We start from the raw sequence: 20,864 nt of genomic DNA, 5'->3' as shown, positions 1-20,864 counted from the left end.
CCGTGCACCGACGCGCAAGTCTGATATCTGGCGTACGCCGGACAGACGACCCCTCTGCTATCATTGCGGTGAGGCTGGTCACATTTACCGCGAATGCCCATACCGGCAACTTGGCCTGCGTGGATTTTCCGTCAATTCACCTCGTCCCCAAATTGGTCAAAGGCCGAGGGACATCGAAGAATATCTCGCGCAACAGCGTGCACCCTTTACACGACGTCAATCACGGTCACCATCTCCGAGGAGACCCGCAGCCACTGGGTCACGTTTCGATGTGACGGCACGGGAACGCTCCCCGAGCCCCCGTCGGGAAAACTGAAGGCAGCGGCCTTCGGGGGCAAGGTCGCTGGGACTCAAAGTGCGGAAGACCTCCCATCGACGCTTGCACGCAACACGGAAGACATTCAACCAGAGAATAATCGCAGTACCGAAGGAACGCCGAAATCCACATCTGAACCCAGTGACCGCGTGTCACTTGACATACCTGTGCTGATTGACGGTTTTCAGGTCAATGCATTGATAGACACTGGCGCAGCCTATTCGATTATCAGCGGGAGGCTAGCAAAAGATCTCAGGAAAGTGATCACGCCGTGGAATGAAACGCGAATTCGAACTGCTGGAGGACACGTTGTAACACCACTGGGTCGCTGTACGGCAAGAGTTAAAATTCGTGCGTCAACGTTTGTGCTCAGCTGCCTCGTTCTGCGCGACTGTTCACGTCAGCTGATTATCAGCATGGACTTCCTTCGGGAATACGGTGCCATCATAAATCTCCGTGAACGCATCGTGACCTTCTCGACTCAAGGCGCAACAGATCGAGACGCTGATAACTGCCGTAGACCTGCGCTGCGTGTTGCTGATGACAGTGTGACGCTGCCGCCCCGAGTGACTGTTCCCATCGAAGTCATTTGTGAAGACCTCCGGGACGGTGACGTGGTGGCTGAAAGCAACCTATCACTTATGCTACTCCAAGGTGTATGTGCTGCCCGAAGTGTTGTGCGTGTCCGTAACAGACAGTCACAAATACTAGTTACGAACTTCAACTACGAGCACCGGCATCTTTTCCGTGGAACCACCGTAGCCTATGGAGACCCTGTTGCCGACGTCACGGAGTGCTTCGCGTCCGAGGAAACGCATGAGGATGAAGAATTCCTAGACCACATCGACATTAATTCGACGCTGTCAGACAAGAGAAAGGCTGCACTTCATGACCTTTTAAAGGAGTTTTGGTCTTGCTTCGCCTCTTCTTCCAAAGTCCATCAAACACACCTCGCCAAGCATCGAATTATTACCGACGATGACGTCCGCCCCATCCGGCAGCAGCCTTATCGCGTTTCTTCCAAAGAACGTGTGGCTATTCAGACACAAGTGAAGGATATGCTCGATGACGGGATTATTCAACCATCCAGCAGCCCTTGGTCCTCGCCAGTCGTTCTAGTGAAGAAAAAAGACGGAACGCTGCGATTTTGTATTGACTACAGGAAGCTTAATAGCGTCACGAAAAAAGACGTTTACCCGCTTCCACGGGTCGACGACTCTCTCGACAGATTACGACGCGCGAAGTATTTTTCGTCCATCGATCTAAAGAGTGGCTATTGGCAAATTGAAGTGGATGAACGAGACCGAGAAAAAACTGCGTTTGTGACTCCAGACGGACTTTACGAATTCCGTGTTCTTCCCTTCGGCCTCTGTTCTGCCCCAGCCACTTTTCAGAGGATGATGGACACAGTTCTCGCTGGCTTGAAGTGGCAAAGCTGCCTTATCTACCTCAATGATGTGGTCATCTTTTCCGAGAGCTTCGAAGAACATCTGAAGCGTCTGAGAAAGGTTCTGGACGCCATTCGCACAGCTAAATTCACGCTGAAACCCCAAAAATGCCATTTCGGCTACGAAGAGCTGAAATTTCTGGGGCATGTTATTAGTGCGGATGGAGTGCGACCTGATCCAGACAAAACTGCTGCTGTCGCCGCCTTCCCTGTTCCATCAGATAAAAGAGCAGTACGCCGTTTCCTCGGCTTGTGCGCGTATTATCGCCGATTTATCGCCAACTTCTCGAAGATAGCTAAACCTCTTACGCGACTCACTCGGGATGACGTGCCTTTTACTTGGAGCGCAGAACAAGATGCAGCGTTCACACAGCTACGGCGGAGAATGCAAACAGCCCCTGTTCTTGCCCATTTTGATGAGGACGCTGCTACAGAAATTCATACAGATGCCAGCAACGTCGGACTTGGCGCTGTCCTTGTACAACGACACGGTGGCGTTGAACATGTAATAGCTTACGCCAGTCGTACTCTTTCTCGAGCCGAGGCCAACAATTCTACATCGGAAAAAGAATGCCTCGCAGTCGTGTGGGCGACGACCAAGTTTAGGCCTTACCTCTACGGTCGTCCCTTCAAAGTGGTGACTGACCACCACTCGCTCTGCTGGCTGGGAAATCTCAGAGATCCATCCGGCCGTCTCGTTCGGTGGAGTTTGCGTTTGCAGGAGTTCGATATTACGACTGTGTACAGGTCAGGGCGCAAACATGAAGATGCCGACGCGCTTTCTCGAGCGCCTGTGGGGCACGCTGTCAGGGGCTCCGAGGATGAAGATGCCTTTCTCGGAGCAGTCAGCGATTCCGAATTTATGTCAAAACAGCGGGCAGACGACGAATTACGCCCACTTATTGATTCCCTGGAAGGCCGGAACTTTCAGGTCCCTCGACACATTGCTCGCGAACTGTCCTCTTTTTGTCTAAGAAGAGGCATTCTTTACAAGAAAAACGCCCGTGGTAGCGACAAAGCCTTCCTACTCGTTGTTCCTACCGAAATGCGGGACGAGATCCTCCTTGCGTGCCACGACGAGCCCACGTCAGGACATTTGGGCTATTCGCGAACTCTCGCCAGAGTACGCCAACAGTATTACTGGCCGCGACTATCAACAAGTGTACATCGATACGTGAAAGGCTGCCGTGAGTGCCAGCGTCGCAAGACTCCGCCTGTGAGACCCGCAGACCTGCTCCAGCCGATCGCACCACCACAGACACCGTTTGACCTCGTGGGAATGGACCTTCTTGGACCCTTCCCTTTGTCGTCCTCTGGGAACAAATGGATTATAGTTGCGACAGATTATCTCACTCGGTATGCTGAAACAAAAGCGTTACCCCGTGGCACATCCTCTGAAGTCGCGCAGTTCTTCATGCACCAAATCGTCCTACGGCATGTTGCCCCGTCATGTGTGATTACGGACAGAGGGACGTCATTTACAGCACGAATGGTGGAGGACATTTTTAAATTGAGCTGCACAACTCATCGAAAAACGACGGCTTATCACCCGCAATCGAATGGACTGACAGAGAGGCTTAACAAGACCATAGCGGACATGCTGTCAATGTACGTTGACGTACAACACAAAACCTGGGACGAAATTCTTCCGTACATCACGTTTGCATACAATACGGCAAGGCAAGAAACAACGCGATTTCCGCCTTTCCGACTCGTTTACGGAAGCAACGTGCGAACCATGCTCGATGCTATGCTTCCGTGTGACCAAAGCAATGAAATCGCTCCAGACGCTGAGGAATACACTCAATACGCCGAAAAAGCTCGTCAGCTAGCTCGCATAAACACCAGTCGCCAACAAGATGAAGACGCACGACGTTACAACCTCCGCCATCGAAACGTCACCTACCACCCTGGGGACCGAGTGTGGGTATGGACCCCTGTCCGGCGACCAGGCTTATCCGAAAAACTCCTAAGCCGTTATTTTGGACCGTACAAGGTTCTTAGACGTGTCACCGATTTTACCTACGAGGTATTTCCGCACGGCGCAGCGTCTTCTCGTCGACAGCTTCGGCCCGAAACCGTGCATGTCGTTAGGCTGAAGCCGTACTTCACACAGTAGCCCTTGTGGTTCACGTGTTGCGACAAGCCGTGACATTGTGCTGCTGCTGCTGTTCGTGTTCTCCTGTGTTTTTATGCCTTTTGTTTTTGCGCTTGGCGCAAGCATTGGCGCAATTTCCTCATTTGCGCTGCGAGTACTGGCACTCTCCCTCCTTTGGTTCTCTGTATCTGCGTGTGTATGCCTTCATTTTTTTTTCGTTACGAGCATCGAGTCGATGCTTTCAAAGGGGGGACTAATGCCACCTGATATGCTTGGGGGAGATCCGGGAGTGGAAGAAGACAAAGACGATCTGTCTGAGCTGCTGCTTGGCTAGTCGACTCAACGAACCCAATAAGCCAAGTTTGTCTTAAGAAACGTGACAATACATACATACATACATACATACATACATACATACATACATACATACATACATACATACATACATACATACATACATACATACATACATACATACATACATACATACATACATACATACATACATACATACAGACAGACAGACAGACAGACAGACAGACAGACAGACAGACAGACAGACAGAAAGACAGACAGACAGACAGACAGATAGATAGATAGATAGATAGATAGATAGATAGATAGATAGATAGATAGATAGATAGATAGATAGATAGATAGATAGATAGATAGATAGATAGATAGATAGATAGATAGATAGATAGATAGATAGATAGATAGATAGATAGATAAATAGATAGATAGATAGATAGATAGATAGATAGATAGATAGATAGATAGATAGATAGATAGATAGATAGATAGATAGATAGATAGATAGATAGATAGATAGATAGATAGATAGATAGATAGATAGATAGATAGATAGATAGATAGATAGATAGATAGATAGATAGATAGATAGATAGATAGATAGATAGATAGATAGATAGATAGATAGATAGATAGATAGATAGATAGATAGATAGATAGATGTAGTAGAAATAGGTGTGTAGAGTGGTAACGTGTCAGTTACCACTGATGACGCAGAGGCTTTACTTTTTAAAATGAATTAAAAGCTGCCTGAAATCTCTATGAGTTGATCATACTACAATGCATTAACTTTGATGGCGCTTTTGTTTAAGAGAACTGTGTAGCTTTTGCATACCTTGAAGCCAACTTCTTGTCGAGAGATCCCAATGCGAGCCAAATTCCACGTCAGGGCCGGAGCTGTGGTCGGTAGTCGCCAAATATCAGCTAAAGTTAAATTTGACCAAGACTGAAGCTCCACCGACAAAGTGGCTGACCGTGGTGATTCCACTATATACCAAAACTCTAATAAACGAGGGCCTTTGAATCTTGACCACAAGGGACTCTCGAGCAACGCTCTGACGGGTTGAGTCTGCGAAGAACCAAGAAGGAGACAGAAACCTGCGTGCACAACCGTGAGGGTCATTGTTTTAGTACTCGTTCCTAACTGCATACGCCATCTATAATTTTATACCAAACTGTCTGCAGCCCTTGAACTAAAAAATGTTTCCTCACCGGAAAACAGACGCCCAGACTTCATCCTCGCCGTTGACATGCGTTTGTCAAATGCCAAGGGAACACGTTTCCAGAAACCATTAGCTATCCAGTTGCATGTGTCAGATTCGAAGTTGCATAAACCTACGAAAAGCATGGCAAACTAATTATGGTCCGGCATGCCATCACTCTAATGGAAGCACTGAATGTAGTGGTTGAGCCAAAAAATGAAATTTGATTGAAAAGTCGTTTTTATTGCTCCCTTGAAGTGTTTATTACAGAGCATGTCCTGTACTCAATATAAATGTAAGGGCATAAAAAATTATCGGTATGGGCTCTTATCTGTAATGTGACCACGCCGTATGAACTGGACTTAGACTGCGATTATGCTTTGGAGACTCTCCTCATGACCTTATACCTTGCTCATACTTTGTGGCTCATATTGCATATTTGTACATAGTGCTTCCTAGTTTTTTTTTTAAATTATTCAATTATTTTAGTTTTCTTATATTCTTGTGTCCTAAATATTACTACTATGCTGACCGAATAACCAGCCGTAAAGGAGCCTACTTTCCAAATTTTTCCATGTATAAATGAAAAAAGACAAACACAGAAATATGGACGTTACTGCGAAACTGGAGACATTATCTCAGCGGACAGCTTAGCATGTTGTTAGAGATGGCAGTACAGTACAACGTCCTGCCTGTCTGAAATATATGTTAGGTTCAGCAACAATGAAGACACGTATATTGAGCATAGAAGTGGAAGACACGAGGTTCGTAATTTACAATCAAAACATAATAACCAAGTTTCATTATTAATCTTTTTCGACCAATTGTTCTTCTGAAAATTTTATGACAATATTGAGTCTCTTTCCTTTGGCCATGCGAAACATATTTTTGAACAGCTTTAAGTGCTCGTGTACCACTCACGAATGCTTGTGTTTCTTTTCAGGTTACTTAGTATTAAACTTGCAGTATTTTCAATGTTTATTGTTAACCCATGACCTTAGACTCCGTCGGTTAAAGCATTCAGTGAGTTGTTTTCAATCATCACCAGCCAAGGCTCTAACAGTACACTTTGCATAGTAAATTGTCAGAGTGTAAACCGTGTTGTGGTTGTTAACATATGGTCCGAAGGACCTTTACTTTCAATCCTTTCCCATCTGTCATTTGAAACTCTTTGTACGTAGAAGCATGCTATGAACCACGTGAAAGGGAATATATCCCTGCTACATTTTTGGGGTGACATGTTTTCCTTCATTTTGCAGAAGGTGTATAGTAAATACCAAATATCTGGCTATATATGATGATAATAACGTATTCTCCTTAAGCCTCTACACGTTGTTGTTATTATTATTATTATTATTATTATTATTATTATTGTTGTTGTTGTTGTTGTTGTTGTTGTTGTTGTTGTTGTTGTTGTTGTTAATTCACAATTACAAGGCGTAATAAATGTAAAAGAAACAAACCTTTGCCATCGTCAGTGCTCCCACACTTCCCAGGGGTAGCGTGAATGTCACCAAGAGCCACCCCGCCAGATTGACACATCTTGTTGCTAAAACTGAACTGCAACTGAAAAAGTGAAACGCAAATGTTGTTTTTCATTTCTTTGCACCTATTTTGAGTGTAACTAAAGGCATATTGGTACTCTCACTCCTGCATAAAAAGCAGCAAACATCAAGGTAAAGGCGTGTGCGTCGTTATAAGTTCCGCATTGAGCTCCATTGCAGACAACACGCATAGACACCCATCAAGACACACATCAAGACACGTATACCTAACATAGAAGTGGACGACACGTGGTTCCTTTATTCGCAATCAAACATATTCAGCCATGGTTTCATTATAAACCACTTCCGAACAATTGTTTTTCTTTTGAAAATTTTATGTAATTATTGAGTCTATTTCCTTTGGCCATACGCAACACATTATTGAATAGCTTCAAGTGAAAGTGTATAGAAAATACCAAATCTCTGACTATCTACGATGGTAGTTCAGGCCTACTTAATACTTCATTCTCAACAAGTCAGTCTCAGCAGTGCACTCCATTGAATTAACTACTTGTACCTCACACCGAAACATGGAAAAAAGGCCACATATTTATTAAAAGATGCCGCGTTAACTCAGAAGCATACTTCAGCCGCTACATATACCAACATTTGTTTCCTTCACTAATTATATGGATTACCTACCGTTATTAAGTTTTCTATAAATAAATAGCAGCACTTTACTGACGTGGGTTCACGGGCCACGACAGTGACAGCTATTACAATGTAACAAAAGAAATCATGGGCCGAATCCACAACGTTTTTATTTTTAGATGTACTCCTCGCCATTGCCTGGTAGGCGTCCTTAATGGCACATTCAGCATGAGGAATCAGTGACACATTATACGAACAATTATATCGTACAAGTCACGTCCAGATACGAAGTCAGGATGATTTCAGCACGCTGATTTTTTTTTCAAACTTATAACGCTTTAACAAACGCGTAAAAGGTAACGACTTCGACTTTTCGCTCTTGCGGGGATGCAAAAACCTTATGAAAGCTACCTTTTGTTTTTTTTTATTCCCCGTAACTCATAAAGATTAGCTCGAGCCTAGGCTTCTACATGGTTAGTATTCACGAGTGGTTGGACAACTTATACACATGATCATCTATACAAATCTGGCCGATACTTCCGTTCACAACACCGTCGAACGTAATCGTCCAGCATGCAGCTCTTCCTCATTCGTTTGTTTTCTTTTAATTTGTTGCGGAACATTTATTTGTTCTTACCTGTGAATTTGACAGGCCATGTAGATGCACAGTTCGCGCAACAGTGTACCAACGATCGGCTGTTGCCTGACCAGTGGTTGAGAAGAGGACGTTTTTATTTTTCCCTGTAACTTGTCGCAGAACTACCTGCCATCCGATGGCGGCGAACATGTGTACTTTGAAGCGTAGGCAAACAGGATTGTCCGCACGGCTAAGCAACACAGACTGCACGATTGACGTCTTGTTTGGCGACCGTCGATTGTCGCAGGCTGTGTATAGAAATGAACCTGCGTTGGCAAGAAAAAAAATTACCTACCTCTTCAGTTTTTCTGGGGTATAATAATACCTAATAGATCTGCCACGGTAACATTAAATGCTTAATAATTTATAATGCGCATCTCTATCTGCAACTAATTTATTCTCAAATGTATTATAGTGCGTGTACACGGGAAACGGCAGCCCCTAGACGATGACCGCGAACAACTATGGTTTGCAGATGTTGCAGTCTAGCATCCCTCAGATGTTGAATAAACTTATTCTAACGACAGATATAATGATATGTGGGGTTTAGCGTCCCAAAACCACCTATTCTAACGACAGAAAATTTGCGTGTGCTTTCAAACAATGAATTGCACTTGCTTCTTGTATAATTGCCTGTGATAGCCTGGTGTGTCGCTTTTCAGTTATTATTTCGCATGTACCCACTGTCTCACTTGTAATTAGGGAAAATTGTGGCTGTTGTTACCTTTTGTGCGCATGTTTTGTCTATTTCTCTGAAGGTGTCTTTTATATACCTATACATTAAATAACTGTGTTTTGCACTTCAAACACCCTTTCTGAATATGCTTTAATTTGCTTCTGCTAAACAGTCGCTGCTGGAAAATTGGAGGTGGGGCCGGCCAAGCTATATACACGTAGCTTTTTTTCCCCTTCCGAACCACATGTGAAGCTTTTGTACTTTGTGTGACAAAAATAAACTAACTTCAACTTCAACTTACACTTCCTTCCGAAGCTATATACAAAACTAGATTCACGATCAGTTTACAGTGCCCCGATTGTATAGACCCTTTCACTGTTTACAAACACAGACCCTTGATGACATCCTGTTTCGTGCGTTGATGTGCCCGAATAGCAATGGTGGGCAAAAAGAGCGTTAGAAAATAGCCCACCAATTTTCTACAATTTTCTTCCCTAATTTGGCAAAATATACTCAAATGAATGTTTAGTTCTTTTGAGCTACATAAAAACAACTAAACATTCCTTTGAACACAACGCACGTTCTTTTTATCCGAAAAACTAATAAGAGGCTTTCCTTACCCTTGAAAAAACGCAAGAACGTCCTTACAGTTTTGACGTTACGAGCTGGTAATTGAGGTGACCTGAAGACTCTTTTGGGGCACAACGCTTGCAATCTTGAAACCGTCTATAGAACCCATCAAGCAGATATAAATATTATTACGTTCTTTTATTCGATAATCATTATAAACTCGTATCTCAGGCCCCCTTTAAGCCTTCTGGCAGGTGCAGGGCAACTATCAAAAAGCTGACAAAATAATATTATCTGGGGTCTAACATCCCAAAACCAAGATATGATTACGAGAGATACTTCAGTGGAGGGCTCCGGAAATTTCTACCACCTGGGGTCCTTAACTGTGCGCCTAAATCTAAGCACACGGGCCCCAAACGTTTTCGCTTCCATCAAAAATGCAGTCGCCGCAGCCGGGATGCAATTGAGCGCCGTAACCAATAGACTACCGCGGTGAGGCAAACGCTCACAAAAGCTTTCAAACAAAACTTCTCTTTGATCAACAAGTTTTCCACCCTCTAAAAAATTAGGAATAGTTAGGTAATGGGGTTTAACATGTCTAAGTGACTCAGGTTGGTAAACAAAAAATGCATGCACTGGGCTTCGCGCCGAGAGCTTGGATGTTGTAATCGTCGTGTACCTTTCATTGCCCATACACATCATCATTAGAGGCCGGATTTTCAGGCAATAAAAATTGTGTTTAGGCGCCAAAGACAGGCAGGTAAAACACCATTTTATGCCTTCAAAATAATAAATATAGGCACAATAAACTTCATCAAAAATTGAAATAATTTAAAACAGAGACGTCGGTGAATTGTATCTACGACAAGAAGAAAACATGTTTAGGGTAGCACAAAGGCACCAACGGTTCAACATAGGTGTGATGTAGTACCTTAAAAATGCGAGCCTAGCAGACGACAGCACCACATCATTTAGAAGATGAGAAGAATGAAGGGGCATTGCAGCGCGCCCATTAAAAAAAAGAAGAGGAGACGCTCGCGGAGAACGAAGCCGTTCGGACGCCGGCAAGACGACGCAAGGGAGCCTAGGGTGAACCCGCAACTACGCGCGAGGTTCGAAAGGCCGGGTTCCTGTCCTCGAGCCATTGACGTCCTCGGGGCACGGCGTGTCGGCGTGGCCAGCACGAGTTCTCGGTGAGTGGTCCTGTGGACATCTCCGGTACGGCGAGCGCCCTCGAAAGACCGGAGCTGCTGACCACGTCTACCGAGCCGACGTCGCTGACAGTGTGCGGCTACGCCTATACCTGGTGATGCCCTCGACAGTGGTATGCTGACCTGGCACCCAAGCGACGACTGCATCCGAGCACGCAACGGGTCCCACTTCAAGGCACCGGGCTACGGCACAGACTGTGAGACTGGTTACTCTTTTCTTTTGTGTGTGAACTACGCGTGTGTATAACTTATAGTACTGTATGTGCAATAGTTTTTGTTCTTCGTCCAATATAACTCCCGTTTGTTTTCCTCACTGTCTCCATCTTCCTCGCGTCACACGCCTTGCTATGTGACGAACCTAACACACGACATATCTGGCGTCCGCGAGACAGGACTACTCTTGTTACATCTAAGGAGAGTATCGCATCGCATATGCGTGTGTGACGGTCGATGATGGAGGCAGATAAGCTGACGGCGATCGGAAAGGAATTGGGGTTAAGTGGATCAGCACTAAAAGAATGGATGGACCAAGAACGCGCACGCGAAAAAGAGGCACGTGACGCTCGTCTGGCTGAACGAAATGCCGCGAAAGAAGCCGAGGCAGAGGCAGTCGCTAGATTACAAGCAGAGAAAGAAGTTCTTGAGCTCAAGTTAAGGTTGCATCAGTTAGGTGCGACAGCAGGTAGCACAACTACTGGGCAGCTTACCGAGGATGCGCCCGTAGGCACCACGCAGAGCTATCGAAGTCCACATAAACTCATCCCAGCCTTTAACGAGGAACGCGATGAGCTGGACGCATATATACAGTGATTTGAGCGCGTCGCTACTAGTCAAGACTGGCCGCAAGACAAATGGGCCCTATCACTAAGCCTTTGCTTGACCGGAGAGGCCTTGAGTGTAGTTGGTAGGATGGCACCAGAACATGCCACAGACTACGTAACGTTGAAGAAAACGCTACTACAACGCTTCAGGTACACAGAAGAAGGCTATCGGACTAAATTTCGATCAGCCAAACCAGATAATTCTGAAACGGGCACGCAGTTTGCCGGGCGTCTATTAGGTTATTTTGACCATTGGCAAGAAATGGCCAAGACAGACCGGACCTACGATGCTCTGCGAGACAAAATTGTCTCGGAGCAGTTTCTCGCGCAATGCCATGAGAAACTCGCTGTGTTTCTTAAGGAAAGAAACTGTGAAAGCCTTGAAAAACTTGCGGAGGCTACAGACCACTACTTGGAGGCCCAGGGGTTGATTAACCTTGGCAAATGTAAAGGCGATATCCTGAGCAAGCCTCCAGGTCAAACTCCAACGTCTGAGCGGCAAGATGACAAAGAGAGACCGCAGTGTTTCCTTTGCAACAAAAAGGGTCACAGAGCAGCTGATTGCTGGACCAACACAAGGGGCCCAGGTACAAAGCCACCCTTTTGTGGAAAAGGCCGCCGCACTGGGCATAAAACAGCTGACTGCTCCAAAAGGGCCAACAGCGTTGAGAAGGCCTCATGCTCTTTTCAACAAAGAGATGGAGCCAAGATAATTAATTCAGAGTCGCAGGCTTCCCTTTGTGTTCCTTATAGTCCGGAGTGCGCAGAAACGCGCCCAGCCAAGCTGAAGGAAAAATCGATGCCCACGGGCGAAGGTGTACTCGAAGGATATACCGCAACAGTATTGAGAGATACCGGATGCGATTCAATCATTGTCAAAAGGTCTCTTGTGGCGGATAGCAAGCTGACTGGAAAGATTTCCTCGATTTACCTCCTGGACGGACGGTTGATGAAGCTGCCTGAAGCACACGTGGAAATTTTTTCACCGTTCTTCACTGGCAAAACTCGAGCCCTTTGTATGGATACTCCTTTATATGATGTTGTCTTGGGAAATGTGGAAGGCGTTCGAGATGCTCACAATCCTGATAACGATTGGAAGAGCCGTCTTTACACCCAGAACACTGCAGAAGAGTACTCTGGCGCAAAAAAATTCGGTTCTGCACACGGACCCTTGTATGCAAAGACTTCAACATCGGCTGCAAGGAAAACACGTTGCAAGACAAAAGTTGCTGCAGTAAACCGAAAGGCAGGAAATCCACATGTACTTCCGGCTCCAGTTATAAACCCCTTAGACATCAGCCCACAGGACTTTAAAACCAAACAGGAGGAAGACAGCAGCTTGCGGAAATGCTTCGAAGCCGTCAACAAAGAGGTCAAGACCAGGTTTGCTAAAATATTGTTCTTCACGAAGAATGGTATCCTCTATCGCAAGTACACCCTTCACTCTAAGAGGCAGGTGAATCAGCTTGTGGTACCAAGGTGCCTCAGACAATTTGTTATGAAAATGGCCCATGAAGGCATCCTTTCGGGCCATCAGGGAATTAAACGAACTACCGACCGGGTACTCGAAGAGTTCTACTGGCCAGGGGTTCAGTCAGACATCACACGATTTGTTAAATCGTGTGATATATGTCAAAGAACTATTCCCAAGCATTTGGTGGGTCGTGTACCTCTCGGCAACACTCCTATAATTGACACCCCTTTCAAGAGAGTAGCCATTGATATTGTGGGTCCATTATCACCGATGTCAGAGGGCGGAAACAAGTACGTACTGACAATGGTGGACATGGCAACGCGTTATCCCGATGCTGTAGCACTGCCGAGCATTGAGACGGAGAAAGTCGCTGAGGCACTTCTGGAGATGTTTTCTCGTGTAGGTGTCCCACGGGAGATAATCAGTGACAGAGGCATGTCATTCTCGACACGCCTAATGAAGGAGCTAAGCCGACTTCTCTCCTTCAAACGATTGCCAACAACCCCATATCATCCCATGGCTAATAGTCTTGTAGAGAGGTTCAACGGTACCCTGAAACAAATGATAAGAAGAATGTGTCAGGAGTGTCCGAAGAAATGGGACCGGTACCTGGCGCCCTTACTCTTCGCTTATCGCGAAGTTCCCCAGTCGAGCTTAGGCTTCTCCCCGTTCGACTTGCTCTACGGCCGTTACGTCAGAGGTCCCCTGGCGATATTGAAAGAAATATGGGCCGCTGATCATCTTGATGATGATTTAAAAACATCCTACGGGTACGTAGTCGAACTGCGGAATCGTCTTGAAGACACCTGCCGTCTAGCAAAGGAGGAGCTTCAGAAAGCGAAGCTAGTACAAAAGAAACATTATGACCAAAAGGCCAGACCACGTCAATTATCCCCTGGAGACAAAGTTCTGCTTCTGCTTCCATCGGATACCAACAAATTGGTTCTGACGTGGAAGGGACCCTTTAGTGTCATTGAGAAGAGAAACGATGTCGACTATTTAATTGACCTCGGTACCAGAAGCACGCTATTTCATATAAATCTACTGAAAAAGTATGAGGAACGGCCGCCTGCACCACCGCATGAAGCATCAGCTGTTTGCCAGGCGGATGACACTGAAAGTGACGAGCTACCATGCGTACCATTCCAACGAAAGGAATCGTCTGCTGACGTAAGCATATCGGAGTCACTTTCTCCTACCCAGCACGTGCAAGTCACCAACTTATTGACCAGATACGACAACGTATTTGCGGATGTTCCTGGCAAAACGCACCTCGTACAGTGCAAGCTAAGATTGACCACGGATAGACCCGTAAGCATACGGCCATACCCTATGCCATTTGCTACCCAAGAAGCGATACAGAAAGAAATAGCAGACATGCTGCGACAAGGCATCATAGAACCATCGGAGTCTGCTTACAATTCACCTGTAGTAGTTGTCAAGAAGAAGGACGGAACGATGCGTTTGTGCATCGATTTCAGACAACTTAACAAGATTATAGTCAATGATAACGAGCCTATACCCCGTGTAGACATCATCTTTGGTAAACTTGGACAAGCAAAATACTTTTCAAAGTTTGACTTCGCTAAAGGCTACTGGCAGGTTCCCATGGAACAAGGCTCAAAACCAATGACTGCTTTTTCGACAGAATCAGGACTGTATCAATTTAGATTCATGCCGTTTGGCATTAAAACCGCCCCAGTTGTGTTTAACCGCCTCATGAGGAAAGTGGTAGCAGACATACCGCACGTTTATTACTACTTTGACGATGTGCTCATTGCTACTGAAACCTGGGCGGAACATATAGCTATACTTGAGTCTTTTCTCAAGCGAGTTCGCGACGCTGGTTTGACCATTCGGCCAACAAAGAGTGAGATTGGTCAAGAGTCAGTCAAATTTCTCGGTCATCTCGTTGGGCAAGGCGTTATTCGACCGCAGGTCGAAACGCTCGACAAAATACAAGCTGCGAAGCGTCCACAAACAAAAAAAGAAGTACGCTCGTTCTTGGGCCTTACAGGTTATTACAGAGATTTCGTGCACAACTACTCTGAAGTTTCTTACCCACTGACCGAATTGACCAAGAAGAGGGCCCCAAACAAAGTCCTCTGGGGAGAACGAGAACAGAAGTCTTTTGATGAACTCAAGGTTTTGCTATCTACGCCACCCATTCTAAAAGCACCTGATTTTTCAAAACCGTCTGTACTCCGTACCGATGCATCATCGAGAAGTGTAGGTGCCATACTCATGCAGCGTCACGAAGGAATACTGCATCCAGTGTCATACGCAAGCCGTAGACTACAACCACGTGAAGCTGCTTACGCTACAGTAGAGCGAGAAGCCCTGGCTCTTACGTGGGCGGTTCGGAAATTTCACATCTATCTATTTGGACGTGCATTCATTCTACAGAGTGACCACAAACCGCTTGTGTACATCAAGTCGGCCAAGCATGTGAACAGCCGCGTGTTACGGTGGAGCCTCATTCTTATGGAGTACGACTTTTCGGTCGAGTATATCAAAGGCAGAGACAACATAGGCGCAGATTACATGAGCCGTTTGCCAACTCTGTGAGCAACATCTGTATGAAGAATCGATGTTTAGTGGTACTAATGGCTTATGATGTGAACCTTACAGCGCGATACAAGTATCATGACGCTTTAGTTCTGTGACTTGTGTCTTTTTTTTTTTCCTGGTGTGTACTTTTGTGACCGAATGTGCCGAGTGTGCGGGGCTCGGAACTGCTATAGTGTGCAGCGGTGCTTACGTGTGTGTTTCCGTCTGCGAACCAACATGTCCCCAGTGCCCTCAAGTTCTTCTACCGGAAGAACTTTCTTAAGTGGGGGGTGATGTGATGTAGTACCTTAAAAATGCGAGCCTAGCAGACGACAGCACCACATCATTTAGAAGATGAGAAGAATGAAGGGGCATTGCAGCGCGCCCATTAAAAAAAAAGAAGAGGAGACGCTCGCGGAGAACGAAGCCGTTCGGACGCCGGCAAGACGACGCAAGGGAGCCTAGGGTGAACCCGCAACTACGCGCGAGGTTCGAAAGGCCGGGTTCCTGTCCTCGAGCCATTGACGTCCTCGGGGCACGGCGTGTCGGCGTGGCCAGCACGAGTTCTCGGTGAGTGGTCCTGTGGACATCTCCGGTACGGCGAGCGCCCTCGAAAGACCGGAGCTGCTGACCACGTCTACCGAGCCGACGTCGCTGACAGTGTGCGGCTACGCCTATACCTGGTGATGCCCTCGACAGTGGTATGCTGACCTGGCACCCAAGCGACGACTGCATCTGAGCCCGCAACGGGTCCCACTTCAAGGCACCGGGCTACGGCACAGACTGTGAGACTGGTTACTCTTTTCTTTTGTGTGTGAACTACGCGTGTGTATAACTTATAGTACTGTATGTGCAATAGTTTTTGTTCTTCGTCCAATATAACTCCCGTTTGTTTTCCTCACTGTCTCCATCTTCCTCGCGTCACACGCCTTGCTATGTGACGAACCTAACACACGACAATAGGCATGCATTTCCCACGCGATTCGCAGATTATGGATTTTCGTTTTATTGTCCAGTATTGTGAGTCTTGTCCACCGTTCAATCACCCCTCTGCTGGGTCTCTTTTGTTTAGTTGTAGCTGGGAAGGGCAGTGCAGAAGCAAATAACCAGACCACTCATACCCCAGAAGATAGGGATGCCAAGTTTAATCGCGTAATTTCTCCGCAGTCGGTGAACACCTTAGAGGACTCCTCACTAGGTTTGGGAATTTGGAACTGACAAGCGTAATGGATGCACTGGGTACTCAGGTTCAAGCCTGTTAATATTTGGAACGCTACGTGTCGCGGAAAAGCGCAAAACTTTTACTGAATGCCACTTGCTCTTCTCGTGGGCGTGCGCCCCAAGATCTAGGGAGAGACGTACAGTGAGAATTGGTCGTGCTTTTACGTCGCTCCTTTACGTTTGAATTAGTGCTCTGACAACCCTCACCATACTCGTTTCATCAGATTTTAGTTAAATGCTCGCTATATCTAAAAAAAAGAGAGACGAAAAATGTCCCGTCTCTTGAATATACCCTGCACTTTAAACGGTATCTCAATTGGAGCGTTGCGCGTGAATTATTGTTAAGAGCGTTGAACGTTAATGTGTGTGTTCTCTTGTTGTTCCAAGTACTCCTCATGAATTAGGAGTACTTTGGTTTGAGCTACCTACTTCCTATCCCTTTGAAAGAAGCCCGAAGACAAAAGAAAAAAAGACAGCGTTCTTTCTCTCTATCTCTTTCTTTTTCCTGAATCCTTACGCTACCCTTGCAAAATGAGTATCATGAATGAAAGCTGAGAAAAGTATTAAAAAGTGCCAACGGAATGTCACCTTGCAATTATTTTTATACAAACGACACAGTGGCAATGCAGTAGCTTCTGTAAGCGCGGAGAACGCATAACACGAACGAAAGATACTAGACAAGCACTACTTTCAACTAATATTCTAATGAATGGTAACGCTAAGTAAATAGGTGCAGCTACCAGAAAGAACAGCCAGGAAAGTTAACATAAATAGAACCATCTATCTAAAAAAACATTCTATCACAATGCACTATCCATTTATGCTAACACGAGTCAAGATCGTACTCGTAAGCAAGGGTCTAGGGGATGAAACATTTCTATGCACATCACACTCGTGGCATCAGCAAAAGAAGTGCCAAGGCGCGCACTACGTGACAGCACTATGCGCATATTTCAAGAAGTGACACCCCTTGTTTGTCAAGGTAATATATTTTTCATCTTTTATTCTTGTGTTTAACGTCCCTAAACTACCATATGAATATGAGACGCCGTAGTGAAAGACTCTGGAAATTTCGGCCATCTGGGATTCTTTAAAGTGCACCCGAATTCATGAATTTTCACCTTCATCGAAAATGCGATCACCATGGCCGAGATTCGATCCCGCGTCCTGGGGGTCAGCAGCCGAGTACCTCAGCCACTATACCACCTTGGCTGGTGAGAAGGTAACAGAAAGATCGCTAACTGCAATCAAATCGTTGCTCTTCTCAGCGGACTCGACAATCAATCTGAAGTTGCCTGAGTCCGATATCTCCAAGTCCCAATGAAACATTTCTAAACCGTTTGGCAAACAGAACAGGCACAGACAGCAGCAAGAGGGTGCGAAAACCACTAACTCATTCTCTGTGATCAAAACTGCAATTGTCAGACTGAGTATACGAGTCCTTTGTCGCGTGAAGAATTATGCGTTTTTGTTTTGTTTCTGAGTGCTAACGTTGCAAGCTTCTCGCATAGTGGTAGAAAGTTTGAAGTTTGACAACATTGTTCCACAGTTTGACTACAATCATCAAGTTTATTACCAAAAAGCTGTCAGCGAAGTGCCAGCGTGCACGGACCGGCTGCGCATGCATGGTGGCACTTCGCCTTGCCTAGTCACTTATACAGGTCGCTCCCATGGTTAACACGCGTGAAATTCAATAACACGTACCGTGTTGGCCTTCTATGGATGGGGTCGGTGCAAGCAGGTACTTGGGAGGCCAGAATAGAGAGTTCTTCATTGCGTCCGCGAATGACACGTTCCCCCATTGGCACAAACGAGGCGTATTCCAGGAACAGTCTAGGAGTACATATGCTGTGCCATGAAAGCGTACATGTGAAGTTAGATTACAAAGGCTTACCCTGCACTTTTTTTTCATGCGTAGAAGTGTCGACTTAAGGTTTCCAATTACACCGCTTACAGATGTGAGCAAAATCAACAGGCCCTTGCAGAGCCGACCAGATCGTACTAGCCAAATAACTTACAGTATCTCCTCTTGCACAGCCATTCGCCTTAGGCAATTCAGTAACGAAGTCATTAGCCTGTCTGCTGCATACTGCCTACAAAACATGTCTACGAAGACCGTTTGCACTGGACTGCTCCGAAGCAACCGTCAATCTTGTTCACAAACTTGAATTTTTTTGTCCGAAGACAAATCTCAGCATGTCAAAATGAGAAGAAATCAACATGTTATTCGTTTAGACAAGCTATAGTTCTAATTACTAAAACTGAGGTGCGCATGTGCACTTACTCCGTTCGCACATATTCGTCAATTATTTTTACTTGATTTTTTCCTACCTCTAATGGCTCATCACAGAATGTTAAAGTCTAGTCTGCTGAAAAGAACTTGATGGTCTCTGAGCCACAAAGAGGAAATCAGAAATATTGGCACTCTTGAATAAAATGAAATGTTAGATGCGCTTACCCTGCTCTCCAGCGATCGCGCTCTGTGGGATGGTTCGGCAGTTGCTGTTAATGTCAACGCTAATGTCGTCGATGGCTACGTAGCTTTCTTTCGCATTTGCGACTCCTCCTTCAAACATGACCTGTGCATAGTGTTGAATTTAGGTTAAAACTCCTTGTCCAGTAAATCAAAGAACCTCTAATGTGAGTCGAGTGTAACTTAGTTGCTTATACATTTCGCAACATTCTTTCATTCTGCAACAAAAATGTAATGAGCTCCGAAATTAATTTGCTTAGATACGTCAGCGTCAATATAAAACAAAGAACATTACCTGTTATTTTTATACACCAGGGCGACTGTAATCAGTCATTCTAGCGGCGGATAAAATGACTTTCTGCCATTTTATAGGTGGATAAATTACCAAATGTTAAGTCCAGTTCACGCGTACGCTTTCCAGCGTGTCAGCGCATGGTTTTTTGACGTGGTGCCACGCCCTCTCTTTGCGAAGAAAGAAAGCACGAGGCTACGTGAAGCTGTGGGCCCTCTATTTCTTCATAGGGAGAGAGCCTAGTGCCGCGTCAAAAAGTCACGTGCTGACACACTACAGTGCATGCGTGTGGTTAAATCTTTAGGGAGCTGTCTGCATCCCTGATTGTCCACCAACCTGTGCATGAAACACCTCTACTGTTTGCAGCTATTACTAAGCACTTCACTCACGCATCAAACTATAAGCGAGTGACCATAACAGACTATAACATCATGGCGTCCTAACATCATGAGAATTCTTGTAATATTTGTATTGTCGCTTGTCTATAGAATTCTTGTTGTTTTTCATCAGAATTGTTGTAATTTTGTTCATTACACGACAATGGCCTCTCAAGAATTCAGTTAGGAAGTCTTTACTTGGATTTTGCTTGACGTTGAAGGCAACTTTTTTCCTTCATTTAATAAATAAGAATAATAAAGACAATATTAGAGTTAAGCATTCCCAAGCCATACTCAATTATGCAACATTCACGCGATACCCACGCCGCTTTGCGACGCATTTACGCGAGTTCCGTTTATGGGAAGATGCGGGTGGCATTTCTTCTGTCGTACCTATTTTTGCTACCTCTAGTGTGGCAGGTCGGTATACTCATGCATTAAGACCATCCATACTAATAGACTCAAGTGTGGTCGAGCCCAAACCATTTGCCGATCAGACAAACAACTCACAAGCAGGCCAAAAAGATGGAGTTCCCTTGATCTTCTAGAAAGCTACTGTATTAATAAAAATTAACAGACATTATTACCAGGGAAAGTATAGGGGTCCTGTAAGAAGTAGTTCTAATGTAAACTCGACAAAATAAAAGTGGACGAGAAGATAACTTGCCAGCGGCAGGATCCGCACCTGCGGTCTTCGAATAACGTGTCCGATGTTCTAGCTATGGTGGCGGTAATTCCTCCGTCATCTTTATGAACAAACGTGGATGGATGGATGGATGCTATGAGCGTCCCCTTTATAACGGGGTGGTGACAAGTATGCCACCAGGCTCGACAAAAAAAAAAATCTTTTTTCTTTTTTTTTATGTTGGCCTAATGCCTCTACTTTGATAAATTCTATCTTAATGGAAAAAAGGTAAATTTTCAGCTTAAGTTCTCTGCCATTTACGGCACACTGTCCATATTTTATTTTTCCAATATTTATTTTTGTCCTTTCTCTCTAATTTTCTGCCACCAATACTCTAACCGTCTCTTACTTATTTCAATCGCGGGTG

The 20,864-nt window shown here is 45.3% G+C and overlaps 1 protein-coding gene across 1 annotated transcript in view; it reads right to left on the bottom strand.

Annotated features, from left to right (window-relative positions):
* LOC119176964 (MAM and LDL-receptor class A domain-containing protein 1) overlaps positions 1-20,864 on the bottom strand; it is a 115,221-nt gene that overhangs the window by 19,508 nt on the left and 74,849 nt on the right. Inside the window, exons 15-20 of the mRNA XM_075876493.1 lie at positions 19,129-19,249; positions 18,375-18,518; positions 8,148-8,413; positions 6,839-6,941; positions 5,386-5,508; positions 5,009-5,271 (exon numbers count right to left, since the gene is read on the bottom strand). Coding sequence (XP_075732608.1) covers positions 5,009-5,271; positions 5,386-5,508; positions 6,839-6,941; positions 8,148-8,413; positions 18,375-18,518; positions 19,129-19,249 — 1,020 coding nt within the window. The remainder of the gene's footprint in view (positions 1-5,008; positions 5,272-5,385; positions 5,509-6,838; positions 6,942-8,147; positions 8,414-18,374; positions 18,519-19,128; positions 19,250-20,864) is intronic.

Source organism: Rhipicephalus microplus, chromosome X (assembly GCF_043290135.1).
Source record: "Rhipicephalus microplus isolate Deutch F79 chromosome X, USDA_Rmic, whole genome shotgun sequence".
NCBI classification, from domain to species: Eukaryota; Metazoa; Arthropoda; class Arachnida; order Ixodida; family Ixodidae; genus Rhipicephalus; species Rhipicephalus microplus.
Note: the sequence above shows the minus strand (reverse complement) of the source record. Positions and strands in the feature narration are given on the sequence as shown.